Source organism: Heterodontus francisci, chromosome 29 (genome assembly GCF_036365525.1).
Source record: "Heterodontus francisci isolate sHetFra1 chromosome 29, sHetFra1.hap1, whole genome shotgun sequence".
NCBI classification, from domain to species: Eukaryota; Metazoa; Chordata; class Chondrichthyes; order Heterodontiformes; family Heterodontidae; genus Heterodontus; species Heterodontus francisci.
In genome coordinates, this window is record NC_090399.1 from 4,548,196 (window position 1) to 4,573,805 (window position 25,610).

The 25,610-nt window shown below is 51.4% G+C and overlaps 1 protein-coding gene across 1 annotated transcript in view; it reads right to left on the reverse strand.

Moving 5' to 3' along the window:
* Positions 1–24,052, reverse strand: part of LOC137345647 (N-acetyllactosaminide alpha-1,3-galactosyltransferase-like) — a 43,691-nt gene extending 19,639 nt beyond the window's left edge. Inside the window, exons 1-2 of the mRNA XM_068008890.1 lie at positions 23,882–24,052; positions 20,943–21,040 (exon numbers count right to left, since the gene is read on the reverse strand). Of these exons, the coding sequence (XP_067864991.1) occupies positions 20,943–21,040; positions 23,882–24,052 (269 nt within the window). The remainder of the gene's footprint in view (positions 1–20,942; positions 21,041–23,881) is intronic.
* Positions 24,053–25,610: the final 1,558 nt, after the last annotated feature.

Genomic DNA, 25,610 nt, shown 5'->3' on the forward strand with positions numbered 1-25,610 from the left:
GTGAGTGTTAACTGTACTGGTCTCACTGTGCACTGAAATGAGTGTTACCTGTCCCAGTCTCACTGTGGACTGAGGTGAGTGTTACCTGTACTGGTCTCACTGTGGACTGAGGTGAGTGTTACCTGTACTGGTCTCACTGTGTACTGATGTGAGTGTTACTTGTCCCAGTCTCACTGTGGACTGAGGTGAGTGTTACCTGTCCCGGTCTCACTGTGGACTGAGGTGAGTGTTACCTGTCCCAGTCTCACTGTGGACTGAAGTGAGTGTTACCTGTCCCAGTCTCACGGTGGACTGAGGTGAGTGTTACCTGTCCCCTTCTCACTGTGGACTGCGGTGAGTGTTACCTGCCCCGGTCTCACCTTGGACTGAGGTGAGTGTTACCTGTACTGGTCTCACTGTGGACTGAGGTGAGTGTTACCTGTACCGGTCTCACTGTGGACTGAGGTGAGTGTTAACTGTACAGGTCTCACTGTGGACTGAGGTGAATATTACCTGTCCCGGTCTCACAGTGGACTGAGGTGAGTGTTCCATGTCCCGCTCTCACTGTGGACTGAGGTGAGTGTTACCTGTCCTGGTCTCACTGTGGACTGAGGTGAGTGTTACCTGTCCCAGTCTCACTGTGGACAGAGTCGAGTGTTACCTGTCCTTGTCTCACAGTGGACTGAGGTGAGTGTTACCTGTCCCAGTCTCACTGTGGACTTAGGTGAGTGTTACCTGTCCCGGTCTCACTGTGGACTGAGGTGAGTGTTACTTGTCCCAGTCTCACTGTGGACTGAGGTGAGTGTTACCTGTCCTGGTCTCACTGTGGACTGAGGTGAGTGTTACCTGTCCCAGTCTCACTGTGGACAGAGTCGAGTGTTACCTGTCCTTGTCTCACTGTGGACTGAGGTGAGTGTTACCTGTCCCAGTCTCACTGTGGACTTAGGTGAGTGTTACCTGTCCCGGTCTCACTGTGGACTGAGGTGAGTGTTACTTGTCCCAGTCTCACTGTGGACTGAGGTGAGTGTTACCTGTCCTGGACTCACTGTGGACTGAGGTGAGTGGTACCTGTCCCAGTCTCACTTTGGACTGAGGTGAGTGGTACCTGTCCCGGTCTCACTGTGGACTGAGGTGAGTGTTACCTGTCCCGGTCTCACCTTGGACTGAGGTGAGTGTTACCTGTCCCGGTCTCACCTTGGACTGAGGTGAGTGTTACCTGTACTGATCTCACTGTGGACTGAGGTGAGTGTTACCTGTACTGGTCTCACTGTGGACTGAGGTGAGTGTTACCTGTACTGGTCTCACTGTGGTCTGAGGTGAGTGTTACTTGTCCCGGTCTCACTGTGGACTGAGGTGAGTGTTACCTGTCCTGGACTCACTGTGGACTGAGGTGAGTGGTACCTGTCCCAGTCTCACTGTGGACTGAGGTGAGTGTTACCTGTCCTGGTCTCACTGTGAACTGAGGTGAGTGTTACCTGTCCCGGTCTCACTGTGGACTGAGGTGAGTGTTCCCTGTCCCGCTCTCACTGTGGACTGAGGTGAGTGTTACCTGTCCTGGTCTCACTGTGGACTGAGGTGAGTGTTACCTGTCCCGGACTCCCTGTGGACTGAGGTGGGTGTTACCTGTCCCAGTCTCACTGTGGACTGAGGTGAGTGGTACCTGTCCCGGACTCCCTGTGGACTGGGGTGAGTGTTACCTGTCCCGGTCGCACTGTGAACTAAGGTGGGTGTTACCTGTCCCAGTCTCACTGTGGTCTGAGGTGAGTGTTACCTGTCCCGGACTCCCTGTGGACTGGGGTGAGTGTTCCCTGTCCCGCTCTCACTGTGGACTAAGGTGGGTGTTACCTGTCCCAGTCCCACTGTGGACTGAGGTGAGTGTTAGCTGTCCCGGACTCCCTGTGGACTGAGGTGAGTGTTATCTGTCCCAGTCTCACTGTGGACTGAGGTGAGTGTTACCTGTCCTGGTCTCACTGTGGACTGAGGTGAGTGTTAACTGTACTGGTCTCACTGTGGACTGAGGTGGGTGTTACCTGTCCCGCTCTCACTGTGGACTAAGGTGGGTGTTACCTGTCCCGGTCTCACTGTGGACTGAGGTGAGTGTTCCCTGTCCCTGTCACACTGTGGACTGAGGTGGGTGTTACCTGTCCCGCTCTCACTGTGGACTAAGGTGGGTGTTACCTGTCCCGGTCTCACTGTGGACTGAGGTGAGTGTTCCCTGTCCCTGTCACACTGTGGACTGAGGTGGGTGTTACCTGTCCCGCTCTCACTGTGGACTAAGGTGGGTGTTACCTGTCCCGGTCTCACTGTGGACTGAGGTGAGTGTTCCCTGTCCCTGTCACACTGTGGACTGAGGTGAGTGTTACCTGTCCCGCTCTCACTGTGGACTGAGGTGAGTGTTCCCTGTCCCTGTCACACTGTGGACTGAGGTGGGTGTTACCTGTCCCGCTCTCACTGTGGACTAAGGTGGGTGTTACCTGTCCCAGTCTCACTGTGGACTGAGGTGAGTGTTAACTGTACTGGTCTCACTGTGGACTGAGGTGAGTGGTACCTTTCCCAGTCTCACTGTGGACTGAGGTGAGTGGTACCTTTCCCAGTCTCACTGTGGACTGAGGTGAGTGGTACCTTTCCCAGTCTCACTGTGGACTGAGATGAGTGTTACCTGTTCTGGTCTCACTGTGGACTGAGGTGAGTGTTACCTGTCCTGGTCTCACTGTGGACTGAGATGAGTATTAACTCTGCTGGTCTCACTGTGGACTGAGGTGAGTGTTACCTGTCCCGCTCTCACTGTGGACTGAGGTGAGTGATACCTGTCACAGTCTCACTGTGGACTGAGGTGAGTGTTAACTGTACTGGTCTCACTGTGGACTGAGGTGAGTGTTACCTGTCCCAGTCTCACTGTGGACTGAGGTGAGTGGTACCTTTCCCAGTCTCACTGTGGACTGAGATGAGTGTTACCTGTACTGGTCTCACTGTGGACTGAGGTGAGTGTTACCTGTACTGGTTTCACTGTGGACTGAGGTGAGTGTTACCTGTACTGGTCTCACTGTGTACTGATGTGAGTGTTACTTGTCCCAGTCTCACTGTGGACTGAGGTGAGTGTTACCTGTCCCCTTCTCACTGTGGACTGAGGTGAGAGTTACCTGTCCCCTTCTCACTGTGGACTGAGGTGAGAGTTACCTGTCCCGCTCTCACTGTGGACTGAGGTGAGTGTTACCTGTCCTGGTCTCACTGTGGACTGAGGTGAGTATTAACTCTGCTGGTCTCACTGTGGACTGAGGTGAGTGTTAACTGTACTGGTCTCACTGTGGACTGAGGTGAGTGTCACCTGTCCCCTTCTCACTGTGGACTGAGGTGAGTGTTACCTGTCCCGGTCACACTGTGGACTGAAGTGAGTGTTACCTGTCCCAGTCTCACGGTGGACTGAGGTGAGTGTTACCTGTCCCAGTCTCACTGTGGACTGAGGTGAGTGTTACCTGTCCCCTTCTCACTGTGGACTGAGGTGAGTGTTACTTGTCCCAGTCTCACGGTGGACTGAGGTGAGTGTTACCTGTCCCCTTCTCACTGTGGACTGAGGTGAGTGTTACTTGTCCCAGTCTCACTGTGGACTGAGGTGAGTGTTACCTTTCCCCGTCTCACTGTGGACTGAGGTGAGTGTTACCTGTCCCAGTCTCACTGTGGACTGAGGTGAGTGTTACCTGTCCCCTTCTCACTGTGGACTGAGGTGAGTGTTACTTGTCCCAGTCTCACTGTGGACTGAGGTGAGTGTTACCTTTCCCCGTCTCACTGTGGACTGAGGTGAGTGTTACCTGTCCCAGTCTCACTGTGGACTGAGGTGAGTGTTACCTGTCCCGCTCTCACTGTGGACTGAGGTGAGTGTTCCCTGTCCCGCTCTCACTGTGGACTGAGGTGAGTGTTCCCTGTCCCTGTCACACTGTGGACTGAGGTGAGTATTAACTCTGCTGGTCTCACTGTGGACTGAGGTGAGTGTTAACTGTACTGGTCTCACTGTGGACTGAGGTGAGTGTTACCTGTTCTGGTCTCACTGTGGACTGAGGTGAGTGTTACCTGTACTGGTCTCACTGTGTACTGATGTGAGTGTTACTTGTCCCAGTCTCACTGTGGACTGAGGTGAGTGTTACCTGTCCCGGTCTCACTGTGGACTGAGGTGAGTGGTACCTTTCCCAGTCTCACTGTGGACTGAGGTGAGTGTTACCTGTCCCAGTCTCACTGTGGACTGAGGTGAGTGTTACCTGTGCATGTCTCACTGTGGACTGAGATGAGTGTTACCTGTTCTGGTCTCACTGTGGACTGAGGTGAGTGTTACCTGTCCTGGTCTCACTGTGTTCTGAGGTGAGTGTTACCTGTCCCTGTCTCACTGTTATCTGAGGTGAGTGTTAAATGTCCCGGTCTCACTGTGGACTGAGGTGAGTGTTCCCTGTCCTGGTCTCACTGTGTTCTGAGGTGAGTGTTACCTGTCCCTGTCTCACTGTGTTCTGAGGTGAGTGTTAAATGTCCCAGTCTCAATGTGGACTGAGGTGAGTGTTACCTGTCCCAGTCTCACTGTGGACTGAGGTAAGTGTTGCCTGTTCCAATCTCACTGTGGACCGAGTTGACTATTACCTGTCCTGGTCTCACTGTGGACTGAGGTGAGTGTTACCTGTCCTGGTCTCACTGTGGACTGAGGTGAGTGTTACCTGTCCCAGTCTCATTGTGGACTGAGGTGAGTGTTACCTGTCCCGGTCTCACTGTGGACTGAGGTGAGTAATAACTCTCTCAGTCTCAGTGTGGACTGAGGTGAGTGTTACCTGTCCCAGTCTCACTGTGGACTGAGGTGAGTAATAACTCTCTCAGTCTCAGTGTGGACTGAGGTGAATGTTACCTGTCCCGGTCTCACTGTGGACTGAGGTGAGTGTTACCTGTCCTGGTCTCACTGTGGACTGAAGTCAGTGTTACCTGTCCCAGTCTCACTGTGGACTGAGGTGAGTAATAACTCTCTCAGTCTCAGTGTGGACTGAGGTGAATGTTACCTGTCCCGGTCTCACTGTGGACTGAGGTGAGTGTTACCTGTCCTGGTCTCATTGTGGACTGAGGTGAGTGTTACCTGTCCCGGTCTCACTGTGGACTGAGGTGAGTAATAACTCTCCCAGTCTCAGTGTGGACTGATGTGAGTGTTACCTGTTCCAGTCTCACCGTGGACTGAGGTGAGTATTAGCCGTCCCCGTCTCACTGTGGACTAAGGTGAGTGTTAGCTGTCCCGGTCTCACTGTGGACTGAGGTGAGTGTTACCTGTCTCTGTCTCACTGGGGACTGAGGTGAGTGTTACCTGTCCCGGTCTCACTGGACTGAGGTGAGTGTTACCTGTCTCTGTCTCACTGTGGTCTGAGGTGAGTGTTACGTGTCCCTGTCTCACTGTGGACTAAGGTGAGTGTTACCTGTCTCTGTCTCACTGGGGACTGAGGTGAGTGTTACCTGTCCCGGTCTCACTGTGGACTGAGGTGAGTGTTACCTGTCTCTGTCTCACTGTGGTCTGAGGTGAATGTTACCTGTCCCGGTCTCACTGTGGACTGAGGTGAGTGTTACCTGTCCTGGTCTCACTGTGGACTGAAGTCAGTGTTACCTGTCCCAGTCTCACTGTGGACTGAGGTGAGTAATAACTCTCTCAGTCTCAGTGTGGACTGAGGTGAATGTTACCTGTCCCGGTCTCACTGTGGACTGAGGTGAGTGTTACCTGTCCTGGTCTCATTGTGGACTGAGGTGAGTGTTACCTGTCCCGGTCTCACTGTGGACTGAGGTGAGTAATAACTCTCCCAGTCTCAGTGTGGACTGATGTGAGTGTTACCTGTTCCAGTCTCACCGTGGACTGAGGTGAGTATTAGCCGTCCCCGTCTCACTGTGGACTAAGGTGAGTGTTAGCTGTCCCGGTCTCACTGTGGACTGAGGTGAGTGTTACCTGTCTCTGTCTCACTGGGGACTGAGGTGAGTGTTACCTGTCCCGGTCTCACTGTGGACTGAGGTGAGTGTTACCTGTCTCTGTCTCACTGTGGTCTGAGGTGAGTGTTAACTGTACTGGTCTCACTGTGAACTGAAGGGAGTGTTACGTGTCCCTGTCTCACTGTGGACTAAGGTGAGTGTTACGTGTCCCTGTCTCACTGTGGACTAAGGTGAGTGTTACGTGTCCCTGTCTCACTGTGGACTAAGGTGAGTGTTACCTGTCCCAAAACCACTGTGGACTGAGGTGAGTGTTAACTGTCCCAGACTCACTGTGGACTGAAATGAGTGTTACCTGTCCCAGTCTCACTTTGGACTGAGGTGAGTGTTACCTGTCCCAGTCTCACTGTGGACTGAGGTGAGTGTTACATGTCACATTCGCACTGTGGACTGAGGTGAGTGTTACCTGTCCCGGGCTCACTGTGGACTGAGGTGAGTGTTACCTGTCCCGGGCTCACTGTGGACTGAGGTGAGTGTTACCTGTCCCGATTTCACTGTGGACTGAGGTGAGTGTTACCAGTTCCAGTCTCACTCTGGAATGAGGTGAGTGTTACCTGTTCCAGTCTCACTGAGCACTGAGGTGAGTGTTACCTGTCCCGATTTCACTGAGAACTGTGCTGAGTGTTACCTGTCGCAGTCTCACTGTGGACTGAGGTGAGTGTTCCCTGTCCCTGTCTCACTGTGGACTGAGGTGAGTGTTACCTGTTCCAGTCTCACTCTGGAATGAGGTGAGTGTTACCTGTCCCGATTTCACTACAGACTGAGGTGAGTGTTACCTGTCCCTGTCTCACTGGGGACTGAAGTGACTGTTACCTGTCGCAGTCTCACTGTGGACTGAGGTGAGTGTTACCTGTCCCTGTCTCACTGTGGACTGAGGTGAGTGTTACCTGTCCCTGTCTCACTGTGGACTGAGGTGAGTGTTCCCTGTCCCTGTCTCACCGTGGACTGAGGTCAGTGTTAGCTGTTCCAGTCTCACTCTGGAATGAGGTGAGTGTTACCTGTTCCAGTCTCACTGTGCACTGAGGTGAGTGTTACCTGTCCCGATTTCACTGAGAACTGTGCTGAGTGTTACCTGTCGCAGTCTCACTGGGGACTGAGGTGAGTGTTACCTGCTCCTGTCTCACTGTGGACTGAGGTGAGTGTTACCTGTCCCTGTCTCACCGTGGACTGAGGTCAGTGTTACCTGTTCCAGTCTCACTCTGGAATGAGGTGAGTGTTACCTGTCCCGATTTCACTACGGACTGAGGTGAGTGTTACCTGTCCCTGTCTCACTGGGGACTGAAGTGACTGTTACCTGTCGCAGTCTCACTGTGGACTGAGGTGAGTGTTCCCTGTCCCTGTCTCACCGTGGACTGAGGTCAGTGTTAGCTGTTCCAGTCTCACTCTGGAATGAGGTGAGTGTTACCTGTTCCAGTCTCACTGTGCACTGAGGTGAGTGTTACCTGTCCCGATTTCACTGAGAACTGTGCTGAGTGTTACCTGTCGCAGTCTCACTGGGGACTGAGGTGAGTGTTACCTGCTCCTGTCTCACTCTGGAATGAGGTGAGTGTTACCTGTTCCAGTCTCACTGTGGACTGAGGAGAGTGTTACCTGTCCCAGTCTCACTGTGGACTGAGTTGAATGTTACCTGTCCCAGTCTCATTGTGGACCGAGGTGAGTGTTACCTGTCCCGGTCTCACTGTGGACCGAGGTGAGTGTTACCTGTCCCGATTTCAGTGTGGACTGAGGTGAGTGTTACTTCTTCCTGTCTCACTGTGGACTGAGGTGAGTGTCACCTCTCCCGATTTCACTGTGGACTGAGGTGAGTGTTACCTGTCCCAGTCTCATTGTGGACTGAGGTGAGTGTTACCTGTCCCGGTCTCACTGTGGACTGAGGTGAGTGTTACCTGTCCCGGTCTCACTGTGGACTGAGGTGAGTGTTACCTGTCCCGGTCTCACTGTGGACTGAGATGAGTGTTACCTGTCCCGGTCTCACTGTGGACTGAGATGAGTGTTACCTGTCCCGGTCTCACTGTGGACTGAGGTGAGTGTTACCTGTCCCAGTCTCATTGTGGACTGAGGTGAGTGTTAACTGTACAGGTCTCACTGTGGACTGAGTTGAATGTTACCTGTCCCTGTCTCACAGTGGACTGAGGTGAGTGTTACCTGTCCTGGTCTCACTGTGGACTGAGGTGAGTGTTACCTGTCCCAGTCTCACTGTGGACTGAGGTGAGTGTTACCTGTCCCCTTCTCACTGTGGACTGAGGTGAGTGTTACCTGTCCCCTTCTCACTGTGGACTGAGGTGAGTGTTACCTGTCCCGGTCTCACTGTGGATGAAGTGAGTGTTACCTGTCCCAGTCTCACGGTGGACTGAGGTGAGTGGTACCTTTCCCAGTCTCACTGTGGACTGAGGTGAGTGTTACCTGTCCCAGTCTCACTGTCGACTGAGGTGAGTGTTACCTGTCCGGGTCTCACTGTGGACTGAGGTGAGTGTTACCTGTCCCAGTCTCACGGTGGACTGAGGTGAGTGGTACCTTTCCCAGTCTCACTGTGGACTGAGGTGAGTGTTACCTGTCCGGGTCTCACTGTGGACTGAGGTGAGTGTTACCTGTCCCAGTCTCACTGTCGACTGAGGTGAGTGTTACCTGTCCGGGTCTCACTGTGGACTGAGATGAGTGTTACCTGTTCTGGTCTCACTGTGGACTGAGGTGAGTGTTACCTGTCCCCGTCTCACTGTGGACTGAGGTGAATGTTACCTGTCCCTGTCTCACTGTGGACTGAGGTGAGTGTTACCTGTCCGGGTCTCACTGTGGACTGAGGTGAGTGTTACCTGTCCCGCTCTCACTGTGGACTGAGGTGAGTGTTACCTGTCCCAGTCTCACTGTGGACTGAGGTGAGTATTAACTCTGCTGGTCTCACTGTGGACTGAGGTGAGTGTTAACTGTACTGGTCTCACTGTGCACTGAAATGAGTGTTACCTGTCCCAGTCTCACTGTGGACTGAGGTGAGTGTTACCTGTCCCGCTCTCACTGTGGACTGAGGTGAGTGTTACCTGTCCCAGTCTCACTGTGGACTGAGGTGAGTATTAACTCTGCTGGTCTCACTGTGGACTGAGGTGAGTGTTAACTGTACTGGTCTCACTGTGCACTGAAATGAGTGTTACCTGTCCCAGTCTCACTGTGGACTGAGGTGAGTGTTCCCTGTCCCTGTCACACTGTGGACTGAGGTGAGTGTTACCTGTCCCAGTCTCACTGTGGACTGAGGTGAGTGTTACCTGTCCCAGTCACACTGTGGACTGAGGTGAGTGTTACCTGTCCCAGTCTCACTGTGGACTGAGGTGAGTGTTACCTGTCCCAGTCTCACTGTGGACTGAGGTGAGTATTAACTCTGCTGGTCTCACTGTGGACTGAGGTGAGTGTTAACTGTACTGGTCTCACTGTGCACTGAAATGAGTGTTACCTGTCCCAGTCTCACTGTGGACTGAGGTGAGTGTTCCCTGTCCCTGTCACACTGTGGACTGAGGTGAGTGTTACCTGTCCCGCTCTCACTGTGGACTGAGGTGAGTGTTACCTGTCCCAGTCTCACTGTGGACTGAGGTGAGTATTAACTCTGCTGGTCTCACTGTGGACTGAGGTGAGTGTTAACTGTACTGGTCTCACTGTGCACTGAAATGAGTGTTACCTGTCCCAGTCTCACTGTGGACTGAGGTGAGTGTTACCTGTACTGGTCTCACTGTGGACTGAGGTGAGTGTTACCTGTACTGGTCTCACTGTGTACTGATGTGAGTGTTACTTGTCCCAGTCTCACTGTGGACTGAGGTGAGTGTTACCTGTCCCCTTCTCACTGTGGACTGAGGTGAGTGTTACCTGTCCCGGTCTCACTGTGGACTGAAGTGAGTGTTACCTGTCCCAGTCTCACGGTGGACTGAGGTGAGTGTTACCTGTCCCCTTCTCACTGTGGACTGCGGTGAGTGTTACCTGCCCCGGTCTCACCTTGGACTGAGGTGAGTGTTACCTGTACTGGTCTCACTGTGGACTGAGGTGAGTGTTAACTGTACAGGTCTCACTGTGGACTGAGGTGAATATTAACTGTCCCGGTCTCACAGTGGACTGAGGTGAGTGTTACCTGTCCTGGTCTCACTGTGGACTGAGGTGAGTGTTACCTGTCCCAGTCTCACTGTGGACAGAGTCGAGTGTTACCTGTCCTTGTCTCACAGTGGACTGAGGTGAGTGTTACCTGTCCTGGTCTCACTGTGGACTGAGGTGAATGTTTCCTGTCCCTGTCTCACTGTGGACTGAGATGAGTGTTACCTGTCCTGGTCTCACTGTGGACTGAAGTGAGTGTTACGTGTCCCTGTCTCACTGTGGACTGAGGTGAGTGTTACCTGTCCTGGACTCACTGTGGACTGAGGTGAGTGGTACCTGTCCCAGTCTCACTTTGGACTGAGGTGAGTTTCATCTGTCCCTGTCTCACTGTGGACTGAGGTGAATGTTACGTGTCCCTGTCTCACTGTGGACTGAGGTGAGTGTTACCTGTCCCGGTCTCACTGTGGACTGAGGTGAGTGTTTCCTGTCCCTGTCTCACTGTGGACTGAGGTGAATGTTACGTGTCCCTGTCTCACTGTGGACTGAGGTGAATGTTACCTGTCCCGGTCTCACTGTGGACTGAGGTGAGTGTTACCTGTCCTGGACTCACTGTGGACTGAGGTGAGTGGTACCTGTCCCAGTCTCACTTTGGACTGAGGTGAGTGGTACCTGTCCCTGTCTCACTGTGGACTGAGGTGAGTGGTACCTGTCCCAGTCTCACTTTGGACTGAGGTGAGTTTCATCTGTCCCAGTCTCACGGTGGACTGAGGTGAATGATACATGTCCCGTCTCACTGTGGACTGAAGTGAGTGTTACCTGTTCCAGTCTCACTGTAGACTGCGGTGAGTGTTACCTGTCCCGGTCTCACCTTGGACTGAGGTGAGTGTTACCTGTCCCGGTCTCACCTTGGACTGAGGTGAGTGTTACCTGTACTGGTCTCACTGTGGACTGAGGTGAGTGTTACCTGTACTGGTCTCACTGTGGACTGAGGTGAGTGTTACCTGTACTGGTCTCACTGTGGACTGAGGTGAGTGTTACCTGTCCCAGTCTCACTGTGGACTGAGGTGAGTGTTACCTGTCCCGGTCTCACTGTGGACTGAGGTGAGTGTTCCCTGTCCCGCTCTTACTGTGGACTAAGGTGGGTGTTACCTGTCCCAGTCTCACTGTGGACTGAGGTGAGTGTTACCTGTCCCGGACTCCCTGTGGACTGAGGTGGGTGTTACCTGTCCCAGTCTCACTGTGGACTGAGGTGAGTGTTACCTGTCCCGGACTCCCTGTGGACTGGGGTGAGTGTTACCTGTCCCGGTCGCACTGTGGACTAAGGTGAGTGTTACCTGTCCTGGTCTCACTGTGGACTGAGGTGAGTGTTACCTGTCCCAGTCTCACTGTGGACTGAGGTGAGTGTTACCTGTCCCGGTCTCACTGTGGACTGAGGTGAGTGTTACCTGTCCCGGTCTCACTGTGGACTGAGGTGAGTGTTACCTGTCCCGCTCTCACTGTGGACTAAGGTGGGTGTTACCTGTCCCGGACTCCCTGTGGACTGAGGTGAGTGTTACCTGTCCCAGTCTCACTGTGGACTGAGGTGAGTGTTACCTGTCCCGGTCTCACTGTGGACTGAGGTGAGTGTTACCTGTCCCGCTCTCACTGTGGACTAAGGTGGGTGTTACCTGTCCCGGACTCCCTGTGGACTGAGGTGAGTGTTACCTGTCCCGGTCTCACTGTGGACTGAGGTGAGTGTTCCCTGTCCCAGTCTCACTGTGGACTGAGGTGAGTGTTACCTGTCCCGGACTCCCTGTGGACTGAGGTGAGTGTTACCTGTCCCAGTCTCACTGTGGACTGAGGTGAGTGTTACCTGTCCCGGTCTCACTGTGGACTGAGGTGAGTGTTCCCTGTCCCTGTCACACTGTGGACTGAGGTGAGTGTTACCTGTCCCGCTCTCACTGTGGACTGAGGTGAGTGTTACCTGTCCCGCTCTCACTGTGGACTGAGGTGAGTGTTACCTGTCCCAGTCTCACTGTGGACTGAGGTGAGTGTTACCTGTCCCGGTCTCACTGTGGACTGAGATGAGTGTTACCTGTTCTGGTCTCACTGTGGACTGAGGTGAGTGTTACCTGTCCCAGTCTCACTGTGGACTGAGGTGAGTGTTACCTGTCCCGGTCTCACTGTGGACTGAGGTGAGTGTTACCTGTCCCAGTCTCACTGTGGACTGAGGTGAGTATTAACTCTGCCGGTCTCACTGTGGACTGAGGTGAGTGGTACCTTTCCCAGTCTCACTGTGGACTGAGATGAGTGTTACCTGTTCTGGTCTCACTGTGGACTGAGGTGAGTGGTACCTTTCCCAGTCTCACTGTGGACTGAGATGAGTATTAACTCTGCTGGTCTCACTGTGGACTGAGGTGAGTGTTACCTGTCCCGCTCTCACTGTGGACTGAGGTGAGTGTTACCTGTCCCAGTCTCACTGTGGACTGAGGTGAGTATTAACTCTGCCGGTCTCACTGTGGACTGAGGTGAGTGTTAACTGTACTGGTCTCACTGTGGACTCAGGTGAGTGTTACCTGTCCCAGTCTCACTGTGGACTCAGGTGAGTGTTACCTGTCCCAGTCTCACTGTGGACTCAGGTGAGTGCTACCTTTCCCAGTCTCACTGTGGACTGAGGTGAGTGGTACCTTTCCCAGTCTCACTGTGGACTGAGATGAGTGTTACCTGTTCTGGTCTCACTGTGGAGTGAGGTGAGTGTTACCTGTACTGGTCTCACTGTGGACTGAGGTGAGTGTTACCTGTACTGGTTTCACTGTGGACTGAGGTGAGTGTTACCTGTACTGGTCTCACTGTGGACTGAGGTGAGTGTTACCTGTACTGGTCTCACTGTGTACTGATGTGAGTGTTACTTGTCCCAGTCTCACTGTGGACTGAGGTGAGTGTTACCTGTCCCCTTCTCACTGTGGACTGAGGTGAGAGTTACCTGTCCCCTTCTCACTGTGGACTGAGGTGAGAGTTACCTGTCCTGGTCTCACTGTGGACTGAGGTGAGTGTTCCCTGTCCCTGTCACACTGTGGACTGAGGTGAGTATTAACTCTGCTGGTCTCACTGTGGACTGAGGTGAGTGTTACCTGTCCCGGTCACACTGTGGACTGAAGTGAGTGTTACCTGTCCCAGTCTCACGGTGGACTGAGGTGAGTGTTACCTGTCCCCTTCTCACTGTGGACTGAGGTGAGTGTTACCTTTCCCCGTCTCACTGTGGACTGAGGTGAGTGTTACCTGTCCCAGTCTCACTGTGGACTGAGGTGAGTGTTACCTGTCCCGCTCTCACTGTGGACTGAGGTGAGTGTTCCCTGTCCCTGTCACACTGTGGACTGAGGTGAGTATTAACTCTGCTGGTCTCACTGTGGACTGAGGTGAGTGTTAACTGTACTGGTCTCACTGTGGACTGAGGTGAGTGTTACCTGTTCTGGTCTCACTGTGGACTGAGGTGAGTGTTACCTGTACTGGTCTCACTGTGTACTGATGTGAGTGTTACTTGTCCCAGTCTCACTGTGGACTGAGGTGAGTGTTACCTGTCCCCTTCTCACTGTGGACTGAGGTGAGTGTTACCTGTCCCGGTCTCACTGTGGACTGAAGTGAGTGTTACCTGTCCCAGTCTCACGGTGGACTGAGGTGAGTGTTACCTGTCCCCTTCTCACTGTGGACTGAGGTGAGTGTTACCTGTCCCGGTCTCACTGTGGACTGAGGTGAGTGGTACCTTTCCCAGTCTCACTGTGGACTGAGGTGAGTGTTACCTGTCCCAGTCTCACTGTGGACTGAGGTGAGTGTTACCTGTGCATGTCTCACTGTGGACTGAGATGAGTGTTACCTGTTCTGGTCTCACTGTGGACTGAGGTGAGTGTTACCTGTCCCTGTCTCACTGTTATCTGAGGTGAGTGTTAAATGTCCCGGTCTCACTGTGGACTGAGGTGAGTGTTCCCTGTCCTGGTCTCACTGTGTTCTGAGGTGAGTGTTACCTGTCCCTGTCTCACTGTGTTCTGAGGTGAGTGTTAAATGTCCCAGTCTCACTGTGGACTGAGGTGAGTGTTACCTGTCCCAGTCTCACTGTGGACTGAGGTAAGTGTTGCCTGTTCCAATCTCACTGTGGACTGAGATGAGTGTTACCTGTCCTGGTCTCACTGTGGACTGAGGTGAGTGGTACCTTTCCCAGTCTCACTGTGGACTGAGATGAGTGTTACCTGTTCTGGTCTCACTGTGGACTGAGGTGAGTGTTACCTGTACTGGTCTCACTATGGACTGAGGTGAGTGTTACCTGTACTGGTCTCACTGTGGACTGAGGTGAGTGTTACCTGTACTGGTCTCACTGTGTACTGATGTGAGTGTTACTTGTCCCAGTCTCACTGTGGACTGAGGTGAGTGTTACCTGTCCCCTTCTCACTGTGGACTGAGGTGAGTGTTACCTGTCCCCTTCTCACTGTGGACTGAGGTGAGTGTTACCTGTCCCGGTCTCACTGTGGATGAAGTGAGTGTTACCTGTCCCAGTCTCACGGTGGACTGAGGTGAGTGGTACCTTTCCCAGTCTCACTGTGGACTGAGGTGAGTGTTACCTGTCCCAGTCTCACTGTCGACTGAGGTGAGTGTTACCTGTACTGGTCTCACTGTGGACTGAGGTGAGTGTTACCTGTCCCAGTCTCACTGTGGACTGAGGTGAGTGTTACCTGTCCCAGTCTCACTGTGGACTGAGGTGAGAGTTACCTGTCCCAGTCTCACTGTGGACTGAGGTGAGTGTTACCTGTCCTGGTCTCACTGTGGACTGAGGTGAGTCTTACCTGTCCCAGTCTCACTGTGGACTGAGGTGAGTGTTACCTGTCCCGCTCTCACTGTGGACTGAGGTGAGTGTTCCCTGTCCCTGTCACACTGTGGACTGAGGTGAGTGTTACCTGTCCCGCTCTCACTGTGGACTGAGGTGAGTGTTACCTGTCCCAGTCTCACTGTGGACTGAGGTGAGTATTAACTCTGCTGATCTCACTGTGGACTGAGGTGAGTGTTAACTGTACTGGTCTCACTGTGCACTGAAATGAGTGTTACCTGTCCCAGTCTCACTGTGGACTGAGGTGAGTGTTACCTGTACTGGTCTCACTGTGGACTGAGGTGAGTGTTACCTGTACTGGTCTCACTGTGTACTGATGTGAGTGTTACTTGTCCCAGTCTCACTGTGGACTGAGGTGAGTGTTACCTGTCCCCTTCTCACTGTGGACTGAGGTGAGTGTTACCTGTCCCGGTTTCACTGTGGACTGAAGTGAGTGTTACCTGTCCCAGTCTCACGGTGGACTGAGGTGAGTGTTACCTGTCCCCTTCTCACTGTGGACTGAGGTGAGTGTTACCTGTCCCGGTCTCACTGTGGACTGAAGTGAGTGTTACCTGTCCCAGTCTCACTGTGGACTGAGGTGAGTGTTACCTGTCCCAGTCTCACTGTGGACTGAGGTGAGTGTTACCTGTCCCCTTCTCACTGTGGACTGAGGTGAGTGTTACCTGTCCCGGTCTCACTGTGGACTGAAGTGAGTGTTACCTGTCCCAGTCTCACTGTGGACTGAGGTGAGTGTTACCTGTCCCAGTCTCACTGTGGACTGAGGTGAGTGTTACCTGTCCCAGTCTCACTGTGGACTGAGGTGAGTGTTACCTGTCCCAGTCTCACTATGGACTGAGGTGCGTGTTACCTGTCCCGGTCTCACTGTGGACTGAGGTGAGAGTTACCTGTCCCGGTCTCACTGTGGACTGAGGTGAGTGTTACCTGTCCCGGTCTCACTGTGGACTGAGGTGAGTGTTACCTGTCCTGGTCTCACTGTGGACTGAGGTGAGTGTTCCCTGTCCCTGTCACACTGTGGACTGAGGTGAGTATTAACTCTGCTGGTCTCACTGTGGACTTAGGTGAGTGTTAACTGTACTGGTCTCACTGTGGACTGAGGTGAGTGTTACCTGTACTGGTCTCACTGTGGATTGAGGTGAGTGTTACCTGTACTGGTCTCACTGTGTACTGATTTGAGTGTTACTTGTCCCAGTCTCACTGTGGACTGAGGTGAGTGTTACCTGTCCCCTTCTCACTGTGGACTGAGGTGAGTGTTACCTGTCCCGGTCTCACTGTGGACTGAGGTGAGTGTTACCTGTCCCCGTCTCACTGTGGACTGAGGTGAGTGTTACCTGTCCCAGTCTCACTGTGCACTGAGGTGAGTGTTACCTGTCCCGCTCTCACTGTGGACTGAGGTGAGTGTTCCCTGTCCCTGTCACACTGTGGACTGAGGTGAGTATTAACTCTGCTGGTCTCACTGTGGACTGAGGTGAGTGTTACCTGTTCTGGTCTTACTGTGGACTGAGGTGAGTGTTACCTGTACTGGTCTCACTGTGTACTGATGTGAGTGTTACCTGTCCCCTTCTCACTGTGGACTGAGGTGAGTGTTACCTGTCCCGGTCTCACTGTGGACTGAAGTGAGTGTTACCTGTCCCAGTCTCACGGACTGAGGTGAGTGTTACCTGTCCCCTTCTCACTGTGGACTGAGGTGAGTGTTACCTGTCCCGGTCTCACTGTGGACTGAGGTGAGTGGTACCTTTCCCAGTCTCACTGTGGACTGAGGTGAGTGTTACCTGACCCAGTCTCACTGTGGACTGAGGTGAGTGTTACCTGTGCATGTCTCACTGTGGACTGAGATGAGTGTTACCTGTTCTGGTCTCACTGTGGACTGAGGTGAGTGTTACCTGTCCCTGTCTCACTGTGTTCTGAGGTGAGTGTTAAATGTCCCAGTCTCAATGTGGACTGAGGTGAGTGTTACCTGTCCCAGTCTCACTGTGGACTGAGGTAAGTGTTGCCTGTTCCAATCTCACTGTGGACCGAATTGACTATTACCTGTCCTGGTCTCACTGTGGACTGAGGTGAGTGTTACCTGTCCCAGTCTCACTGTGGACTGAGGTGAGTAATAACTCTCCCAGTCTCAGTGTGGACTGAGGTGAATGTTACCTGTCCCGGTCTCACTGTGGACTGAGGTGAGTAATAACTCTCCCAGTCTCAGTGTGGACTGAGGTGAGTGTTACCTGTCCCGGTCTCACTGTGGACTGAGGTGAGTAATAACTCTCCCAGTCTCAGTGTGGACTGAGGTGAATGTTACCTGTCCCGGTCTCACTGTGGACTGAGGTGAGTGTTTCCTGTCCCAGTCTCACTGTGGACTGAAGTCAGTGTTACCTGTCCCAGTCTCACTGTGGACTGAGGTGAGTAATAACTCTCCCAGTCTCAGTGTGGACTGAGGTGAATGTTACCTGTCCCGGTCTCACTGTGGACTGAGGTGAGTAATAACTCTCCCAGTCTCAGTGTGGACTGAGGTGAATGTTACCTGTCCCGGTCTCAGTGTGGACTGAGGTGAGTGTTACCTGTCCCGGTCTCAGTGTGGACTGAGGTGAGTGTTACCTGTCCCGGTCTCACTGTGGACTGAGGTGAGTGTTACCTGTCCTGGTCTCAGTGTGGACTGAGGTGAGTGTTACCTGTCCCGGTCTCACTGTGGACTGAGGTGAGTAATAACTCTCCCAGTCTCAGTGTGGACTGAGGTGAATGTTACCTGTCCCGGTCTCACTGTGGACTGAGGTGAGTGTTTCCTGTCCCAGTCTCACTGTGGACTGAAGTCAGTGTTACCTGTCCCAGTCTCACTGTGGACTGAGGTGAGTAATAACTCTCCCAGTCTCAGTGTGGACTGAGGTGAATGTTACCTGTCCCGGTCTCACTGTGGACTGAGGTGAGTAATAACTCTCCCAGTCTCAGTGTGGACTGAGGTGAATGTTACCTGTTCCAGTCTCACTGTGGACTGAGGTGAGTGTTACCTGTCCCGGTCTCAGTGTGGACTGAGGTGAGTGTTACCTGTCCCGGTCTCACTGTGGACTGAGGTGAGTGTTACCTGTCCCGGTCTCACTGTTGACTGAGGTGAGTAATAACTCTCCCGGTCTCACTGTGGACTGAGGTGAATGTTACCTGTCCCCGTCTCAGTGTGGACTGAGGTGAGTGTTACCTGTCCCGGGCTCACTGTGGACTGAGGTGAATGTTACCTGTCCCGGGCTCACTGTGGACTGAGGTGAATGTTACCTGTCCCCATCTCAGTGTGGACTGAGGTGAGTGTTACCTGTCCCGGGCTCACTGTGGACTGAGGTGAGTGTTACCTGTTCCAGTCTCACTGTGGACTGAGGTGAATGATACCTGTCCCAGGCTCACTGTGGACTGAGGTGAATGTTACCTGTCCCCGTCTCAGTGTGGACTGAGGTAAGTGTTACCTGTCCTGGTCTCACTGTGGACTCAGGTGAGTGTTACCTGTCCCAGTCTCACTGTGGACTGAGGTGAGTGTTTCCTGTCCCGGTCTCACTGTGGACTGAGGTGAGTGTTACCTGTCCTTGTCTCACTGTGGACTGAGGTGAGTGTTACCTGTCCTTGTCTCACTGTGGACTGAGGTGATTGTTACCTGTCCCGGTCTCATTGTGGACTGAGGTGAGTGTTCCCTGTCCCTGTCTCACTGTGGACTGAGGTGAGTGTTCCCTGTCCTGGTCTCACTGTGGACTGAGGTGTGTGTTACCTGTCCCCGTCTCACTGTGGACTGAGGTGAGTGTTACCTGTCCCGGTCTCATTGTGGACTGAGGTGAGTGTTACCTGTCCTGGTCTCACTGTGGACTGAGGTGAGTAATAACTCGCCCAGTCTCACTGTGGACTGAGGTGAGTGTTACCTGTCCCGGTCTCACTGTGGACTGAGGTGAGTAATAACTCGCCCAGTCTCACTGTGGACTGAGGTGAGTGTTACCTGTCCCGGTCTCACTGTGGACTGAGGTGAGTGTTACCTGTACCGGTCTCACTGTGGACTGAGGTGAGTGTTACCTGTCCCGGTCTCATTGTGGACTGAGGTGAGTGTTCCCTGTCCTGGTCTCACTGTGGACTGAGGTGAGTAATAACTCGCCCAGTCTCATTGTGGACTGAGGTGAGTGTTCCCTGTCCCTGTCTCACTGTGGACTGAGGTGAGTGTTCCCTGTCCTGGTCTCACTGTGGACTGAGGTGTGTGTTACCTGTCCCCGTCTCACTGTGGACTGAGGTGAGTGTTACCTGTCCCGGTCTCATTGTGGACTGAGGTGAGTGTTACCTGTCCTGGTCTCACTGTGGACTGAGGTGAGTAATAACTCGCCCAGTCTCACTGTGGACTGAGGTGAGTGTTACCTGTCCCGGTCTCACTGTGGACTGAGGTGAGTAATAACTCGCCCAGTCTCACTGTGGACTGAGGTGAGTGTTACCTGTCCCGGTCTCACTGTGGACTGAGGTGAGTGTTACCTGTACCGGTCTCATTGTGGACTGAGGTGAGTGTTCCCTGTCCTGGTCTCACTGTGGACTGAGGTGAGTAATAACTCGCCCAGTCTCACTGTGGACTGAGGTGAGTAATAACTCGCCCAGTCTCACTGTGGACTGAGGTGAGTGTTACCTGTCCCGGTCTCACTGTGGACTGAGGTGAGTGTTACCTGTACCGGTCTCATTGTGGACTGAGGTGAGTGTTCCCTGTCCTGGTCTCACTGTGGACTGAGGTGAGTAATAACTCGCCCAGTCTCACTGTGGACTGAGGTGAGTGTTACCTGTCCCGGTCTCACTGTGGACTGAGGTGAGTGTTACCTGTTCCGGTCTCATTGTGGACTGAGGTGAGTGTTCCCTGTCCTGGTCTCACTGTGGACTGAGGTGAGTAATAACTCGCCCAGTCTCACTGTGGACTGAGGTGAGTGTTACCTGTCCCGGTCTCACTGTGGACTGAGGTGAGTGTTACCTGTCCCGGTCTCATTGTGGACTGAGGTGAGTGTTCCCTGTCCTGGTCTCACTGTGGACTGAGGTGAGTAATAACTCGCCCAGTCTCACTGTGGACTGAGGTGAGTGTTACCTGTCCCCGTCTCACTGTGGACTGAGGTGAGTAATAACTCGCCCAGTCTCACTGTGGACTGAGGTGAGTGTTACCTGTACCGGTCTCATTGTGGACTGAGGTGAGTGTTCCCTGTCCTGGTCTCACTGTGGACTGAGGTGAGTAATAACTCGCCCAGTCTCACTGTGGACTGAGGTGAGTGTTACCTGTCCCCGTCTCACTGTGGACTGAGGTGAGTGTTACCTGTCCCGGTCTCATTGTGGACTGAGGTGAGTGTTACCTGTCCTGGTCTCACTGTGGACTGAGGTGAGTAATAACTCGCCCAGTCTCACTGTGGACTGAGGTGAGTGTTACCTGTCCCCGTCTCACTGTGGACTGAGGTGAGTGTTACCTGTCCCGGTCTCATTGTGGACTGAGGTGAGTGTTACCTGTCCTTGTCTCAGTGTGGACTGAGGTGAGTGTTACCTGTCCCGGTCTCATTGTGGACTGAGGTGAGTGTTACCTGTCCTGGTCTCACTGTGGACTGAGGTGAGTAATAACTCGCCCAGTCTCACTGTGGACTGAGGTGAGTGTTACCTGTCCTTGTCTCATTGTGGACTGAGGTGAGTGTTACCTGTCCTGGTCTCACTGTGGACTGAGGTGAGTGTTACCTGTCCCGGTCTCATTGTGGACTGAGGTGAGTGTTACCTGTCCTGGTCTCACTGTGGACAGAGGTGAGTAATAACTCGCCCAGTCTCACTGTGGACTGAGGTGAGTGTTCGCCCGGAAAGCTCTCTGCTCTCTGTCCTGTAACAGTGCTCTCCAGGTTCATCTTCCTACTCTGTACAGGATTTCACTTTATAAGGTTCAGTTCTATTTGGACAATCTGGAATGGGGCTTTCTCGTCTGAGCTTTCAGCGTGTTTTAATGGTGTCCCGTTAATGTCCACATGTTGTTCTGACCCTGAGAACCTTTCACTGTCAGGTATATAAAAACGATGAATAAAAGCAGAGAAAGTCTGTTTAAACTGGCACTTACGTGAGACTGGGAGAATGATATGAGATGTACACCACAGAGAGCACTGCTGCACACATCAACACCATAAAGACCACTTGTTTCTGGCTATCCAACCTGACCTGTGGAAGAATATTTTTAGTTTAACTTCAGTTCTTAGTTGAGGTGGTTTGACCAACATTCAACGCAGTTCAGGTTCCTTACTGTTGTGCCTTTAACTGGGACGTATAGTCTGTTTATCAGACGGCTCAATAAAATTCAGGGTGCAAATGTTTGAGATGCCAGGGTCTCAGCTTAATGTCACATCTCAGCTCTGACAGTGGAGCACTCTCTCAGTACTGCACTGGCAGTGTCAGCCTGGATTATGGGTTCAAGTATCTCGAGTGAGATTTGAACCCAGAATCTGCTGGTTTGGAGATGTGGATGCTCCACCTTCCTGGAGCATTTCAGCTACGTAGAGACTGGATAGGCTCGGGTTGTTTTCCTTCGAGCAGAGAAGGCTGAGGGGTGACCTGATTGAGGTATACAAAATTATGAGGGGCATAGATATGGTAGATGGGAAGAAACATTTTTCCTTAGCAGAGGGGTCAATAAACAGGAGGCATAGATTTAAGGTAAGGGGCAGGAGGTTTCGAAGGGATTTGAGGCAAAGTTTTTTGACCCAGACGGTGGTTGGAATCTGGAACACACTACCTGAAGGGGTGGTAGGGGCAGGAAGGCTCACAACATTTAAGAAGTATTTAGATGAGCACTTGAAAAGCCAGAGCATAAAGGCTACGGGCCAAGTACTGGAAAATGGGATTAGAATAGATAGGTGTTTGATGGCCAGCACAGACACGATGGGCCAAAGGGCCTGTTTCTGTGCTGTGTAACTCTATGACTGAGAATGAGTTGAATTGAAATGAATATGTAAGGTAGCCATTGCAGAAACGTGATCACACCTGATGCCACACTCGTCCTGGAAATATCTGCACTGTGGAGAATGGGTGCTACTGTTTGTGTCAGCTGTTGCTCAGTGGGTAATGCTCTTCTCTCTGAGTCACAAGGTCTTGGGCCCAAGCACACAAATCCTGGCTGACACCTCAGCGCAGGACTGAGGGAGTGCTGCCCTGTTGGAGATGCCCTCTTTCAGATGAGACATTTCCATCTGCCCTCTCAGGTGGATGTAAAAGATTCCATGTCACCATTCTGAGGAAGACCAGGGGAGTTCTCCCTGGTGTCCTGGCCAATAATTATCCGTCATTCAATATCACAGAAACAGATGACGTGATCGTTACCACGTTGCTGCTTGTGGGATCATGCTGTGCACAAATTGGCTGCTGCGTCTCTTGCATTACAACGGTGAGTACACTTCAAAAAGTACTTCATTGACTGGAGATGTCTGGTAGTCATGAAAGGCGCTATAGAAATGCAAGTCTTTCTTTCTTGCACTTGGAATAGGTAGTGTCAATAAAGATTTGCTTTTATATGGAGTGACTTTCACAAGCTGAAGCAGTCCCAAGCACTTTACAGATAACAAAATACTTATGAAGTGTTATCACTGGTGTGATGTAGGAACTACAGCAGTCCCTTTCGCACACAGAATGCTCCCACAAACAGCAATGTGATAATGACTGGATAATCTGTGTTTTCTTAGTGACATTGACTGAGATAAATATTGGCTGAGATACTGAGGAGATCGTTTCTGCTCTTCTGCAAGAAACTAGCGACCGGATCTTTTACACGTGCTCAGTTTAATATCTCATCCAAAAGACAGCACCTTCGACAGTGCTGCACTCCCTCAGTACTCCACTGTGAGTGTCAGCCTGGATTAGGGACTGGAGTCAAAAGACTTGAACTGACTGGGCTCTGATATGTGTCAGATAATGTCGCAAAGACTGATTCAGATGACAAAGACCATTTTCCAGCTTACCTTTCCATAATAATCTGCAAGGTCATGATAGATTCACTGGTTTATCAAAACCATCTAACCAATGCCATAAACTTGCTTCATAGAGGTATTCAAAATCATGAGGGGTCTGGACAGAGTAGATAGAGAGAAGCTGTTCACACACGTGAAAGGATCAAGAATGAGAGGGCACAGATTTAAAGTATTTGGTAAGAGAAGTGAAAGTGACATGAGGAAAAACATTTTCACACAGCGAGTGGTAAAGGTCTGGAATGATTTGCCTGAGAACGTGGTGGAGGCAGGTTCAATTGACGCATTGAAAAGGGAATTAGACTGTTGTATGAAAAGGAAGAATGTGCAGGGTTATGGGGAGAAGGCAGGGGAATGGAACTGAGGGAGTTGCTCTTCCGAAGAGCTGGTGCAGACACAATGGGCTGAATGGCCTCCTGTAAGACACAGAAAGAGGCCACTTGGCCCATCGTGTCTGTGCCAGTCAAAAAATGATGCACCAATCCTAATCCCACTTTCCATCATTTGGTCCGTAGCCCTACAGCTTACGGCACTTGAGGTGCATATCCAGACTCCTTTTGAATGAGTTGAAGGTCTTTGCCTCAACTACCCTTTCAGGCAGTGAGTTCCAGACCACCGCCTCCCTCTGGGTGAAAAAGTATGTCCTCATCTCCCCTCTAATTTTTCTACCAATCACTTTAAATCTATGCCCCATTGTCACTGACCTCTCTGCTAAAGTGAATAGACCCTTCACCTCCACTCCATCCAGACCCCTCAAAGGTTTGTACATTTTAATCAGATCTCCCCTCAGTCTTCTCTGTTCCAAGGAGAACAACCTCAGCCGATCCAATCTTTCCTCATAGCAGCATTTTTCCAGTCCTGGCAACATCCTCGTAAATCTCCTCTGTACCCTCTCTAGTGCAATTCCATCCTTTCTGTAATGAAGTGACCAGAACTGCACACACTACTCAAGTTGTGGCCTAACTAATGATTTATACAGTTCCAGCATAACCTCCCTGCTCTTGTATTACATACCTCAGCTGATAAAGGAAAGGATTCCACATGCCTTCTGAACCACATTATCGACCTGTCCTGCTACCTTCAGGCACCTGTGGATCTTCACTCCAAGGTCCCTTAATTCCTCTACATCTCGTATTTTCCCATTACTGGTGTATTCCTTTGCCTTGTTTGACCTCCCCAAATGCATCACATCACACTTTACTGGGTTGAATTCCATTTGCCACTTTTCTGCCCATCTAACCAGACCATCAATATCTTCCTGCAGCCTACAGCTATCCTCCTCACTATCTACCACACGGTCAATCTCTGTGTCATCTGCAAACTTCTTCATCATGCCCCCTACATTTACGCCCAAATCGTTAATATACACCACAAAAAGCAGGGGACCCAGTACTGAGCCCTGCGGAATGCCACTGGAAACAGCCCTCCAGTCATTTAAACAGCCATCAACAATCACCCTTTTTTTCCTGCAACTGAGCCAATTTTGTATCCACCTTTCTGCATTTCCCTGAATCCCATGGGATTTTAATTTTTAACCAGTCTGCCATATGGGACCTTGCTAATATCCATGTAGACCACATCAACTGCACTACCCTCATCTATCTTCCTTGTTACTTCAAAAAATTCGATCAAGTTGGTCAAACAAGATCTTCCCTTAACAAATCCATGCTGACTATCCTTGATTAACCTGTGCCTTTCTTAGTGACAGTTCATCCTGTCTCTCAGAATAGATTCCAATAATTTGCCCACTACTGAGGTTAGACTGACTGGCCTGTAATTATTCGGTCTATCCTTCACTCCCTTTTTAAACAGAGGTACAACGTTAGCAGTTCTCAATCCTCCGACACCACATCTGTATCCAGTGAGGACTGGAAAATGATGGTTAGACCTTCTACTATTTCCTCTCTTGCTTCTTTTAACAGCCTGGAGTGCATTTCATCTGATCTTGGTGATTTATCAACTTTCAAGGATGCTAATCCCATTAATACTTTCTCTCTCCCAATGTTTATCACATCCAATACTTCACATTCTTCCTCCTTAACTACAATATCTGCATCGTCCCCCTCTTTTGTGAAGACAGACAAAAAGTATTCATGAAGAACCATACCAATATCTTCCTCTCCTACACATTGGTTACCTTTTTGGTCTTTTATGGGCCCTACTCTCTCCTTAGTTATCCTCTTACTCTTAATATATTGATAAAACATTTTTGTGTTCACCTTGATTTTGCTTGCCAATATTCTTTCATGCCCTCTCTTTGCTCTCCTAATTTCCTTTTTGATTTCACCCTTCCACTTTCTATACTCCTCTTGGCTTTCTGTAGTATTGAGTTCTCAGTGTCGGACATAAGCTTTCCTTTTCTGCCTTATCTTACCCTGTAGGCTGCTTGACATCCATGAGGCTCCAGATTTGGCCGCCTCATCCTTTTTCTTTGTGGGAACATATTTACTCTGAACCCCTTGAATCTCCCTTTGAATGCCTCCCACTGCTCTGACACTGCTTTATCTTCAAGTAGCTGTTTCCAGTCCACTTTCACTAAATCACTCCTCAGTTTAGTAAAATTGGCCTTGCCCCAATTGAGAACTCTAACTCTTGTTCTATCTCTGTCCTTTTCCATAATTATGTTAAAACTGACTGAATTATGATCTCTACCATCAAAATGCTCTCCCACTGCCATCCCTTCCACCTGCACTGTAATGATTCTGTGAATCATATAACCTATTTCCAGGATTCAATAATCTACACACCTACATGCTAATCTGAATTTCTCAGAT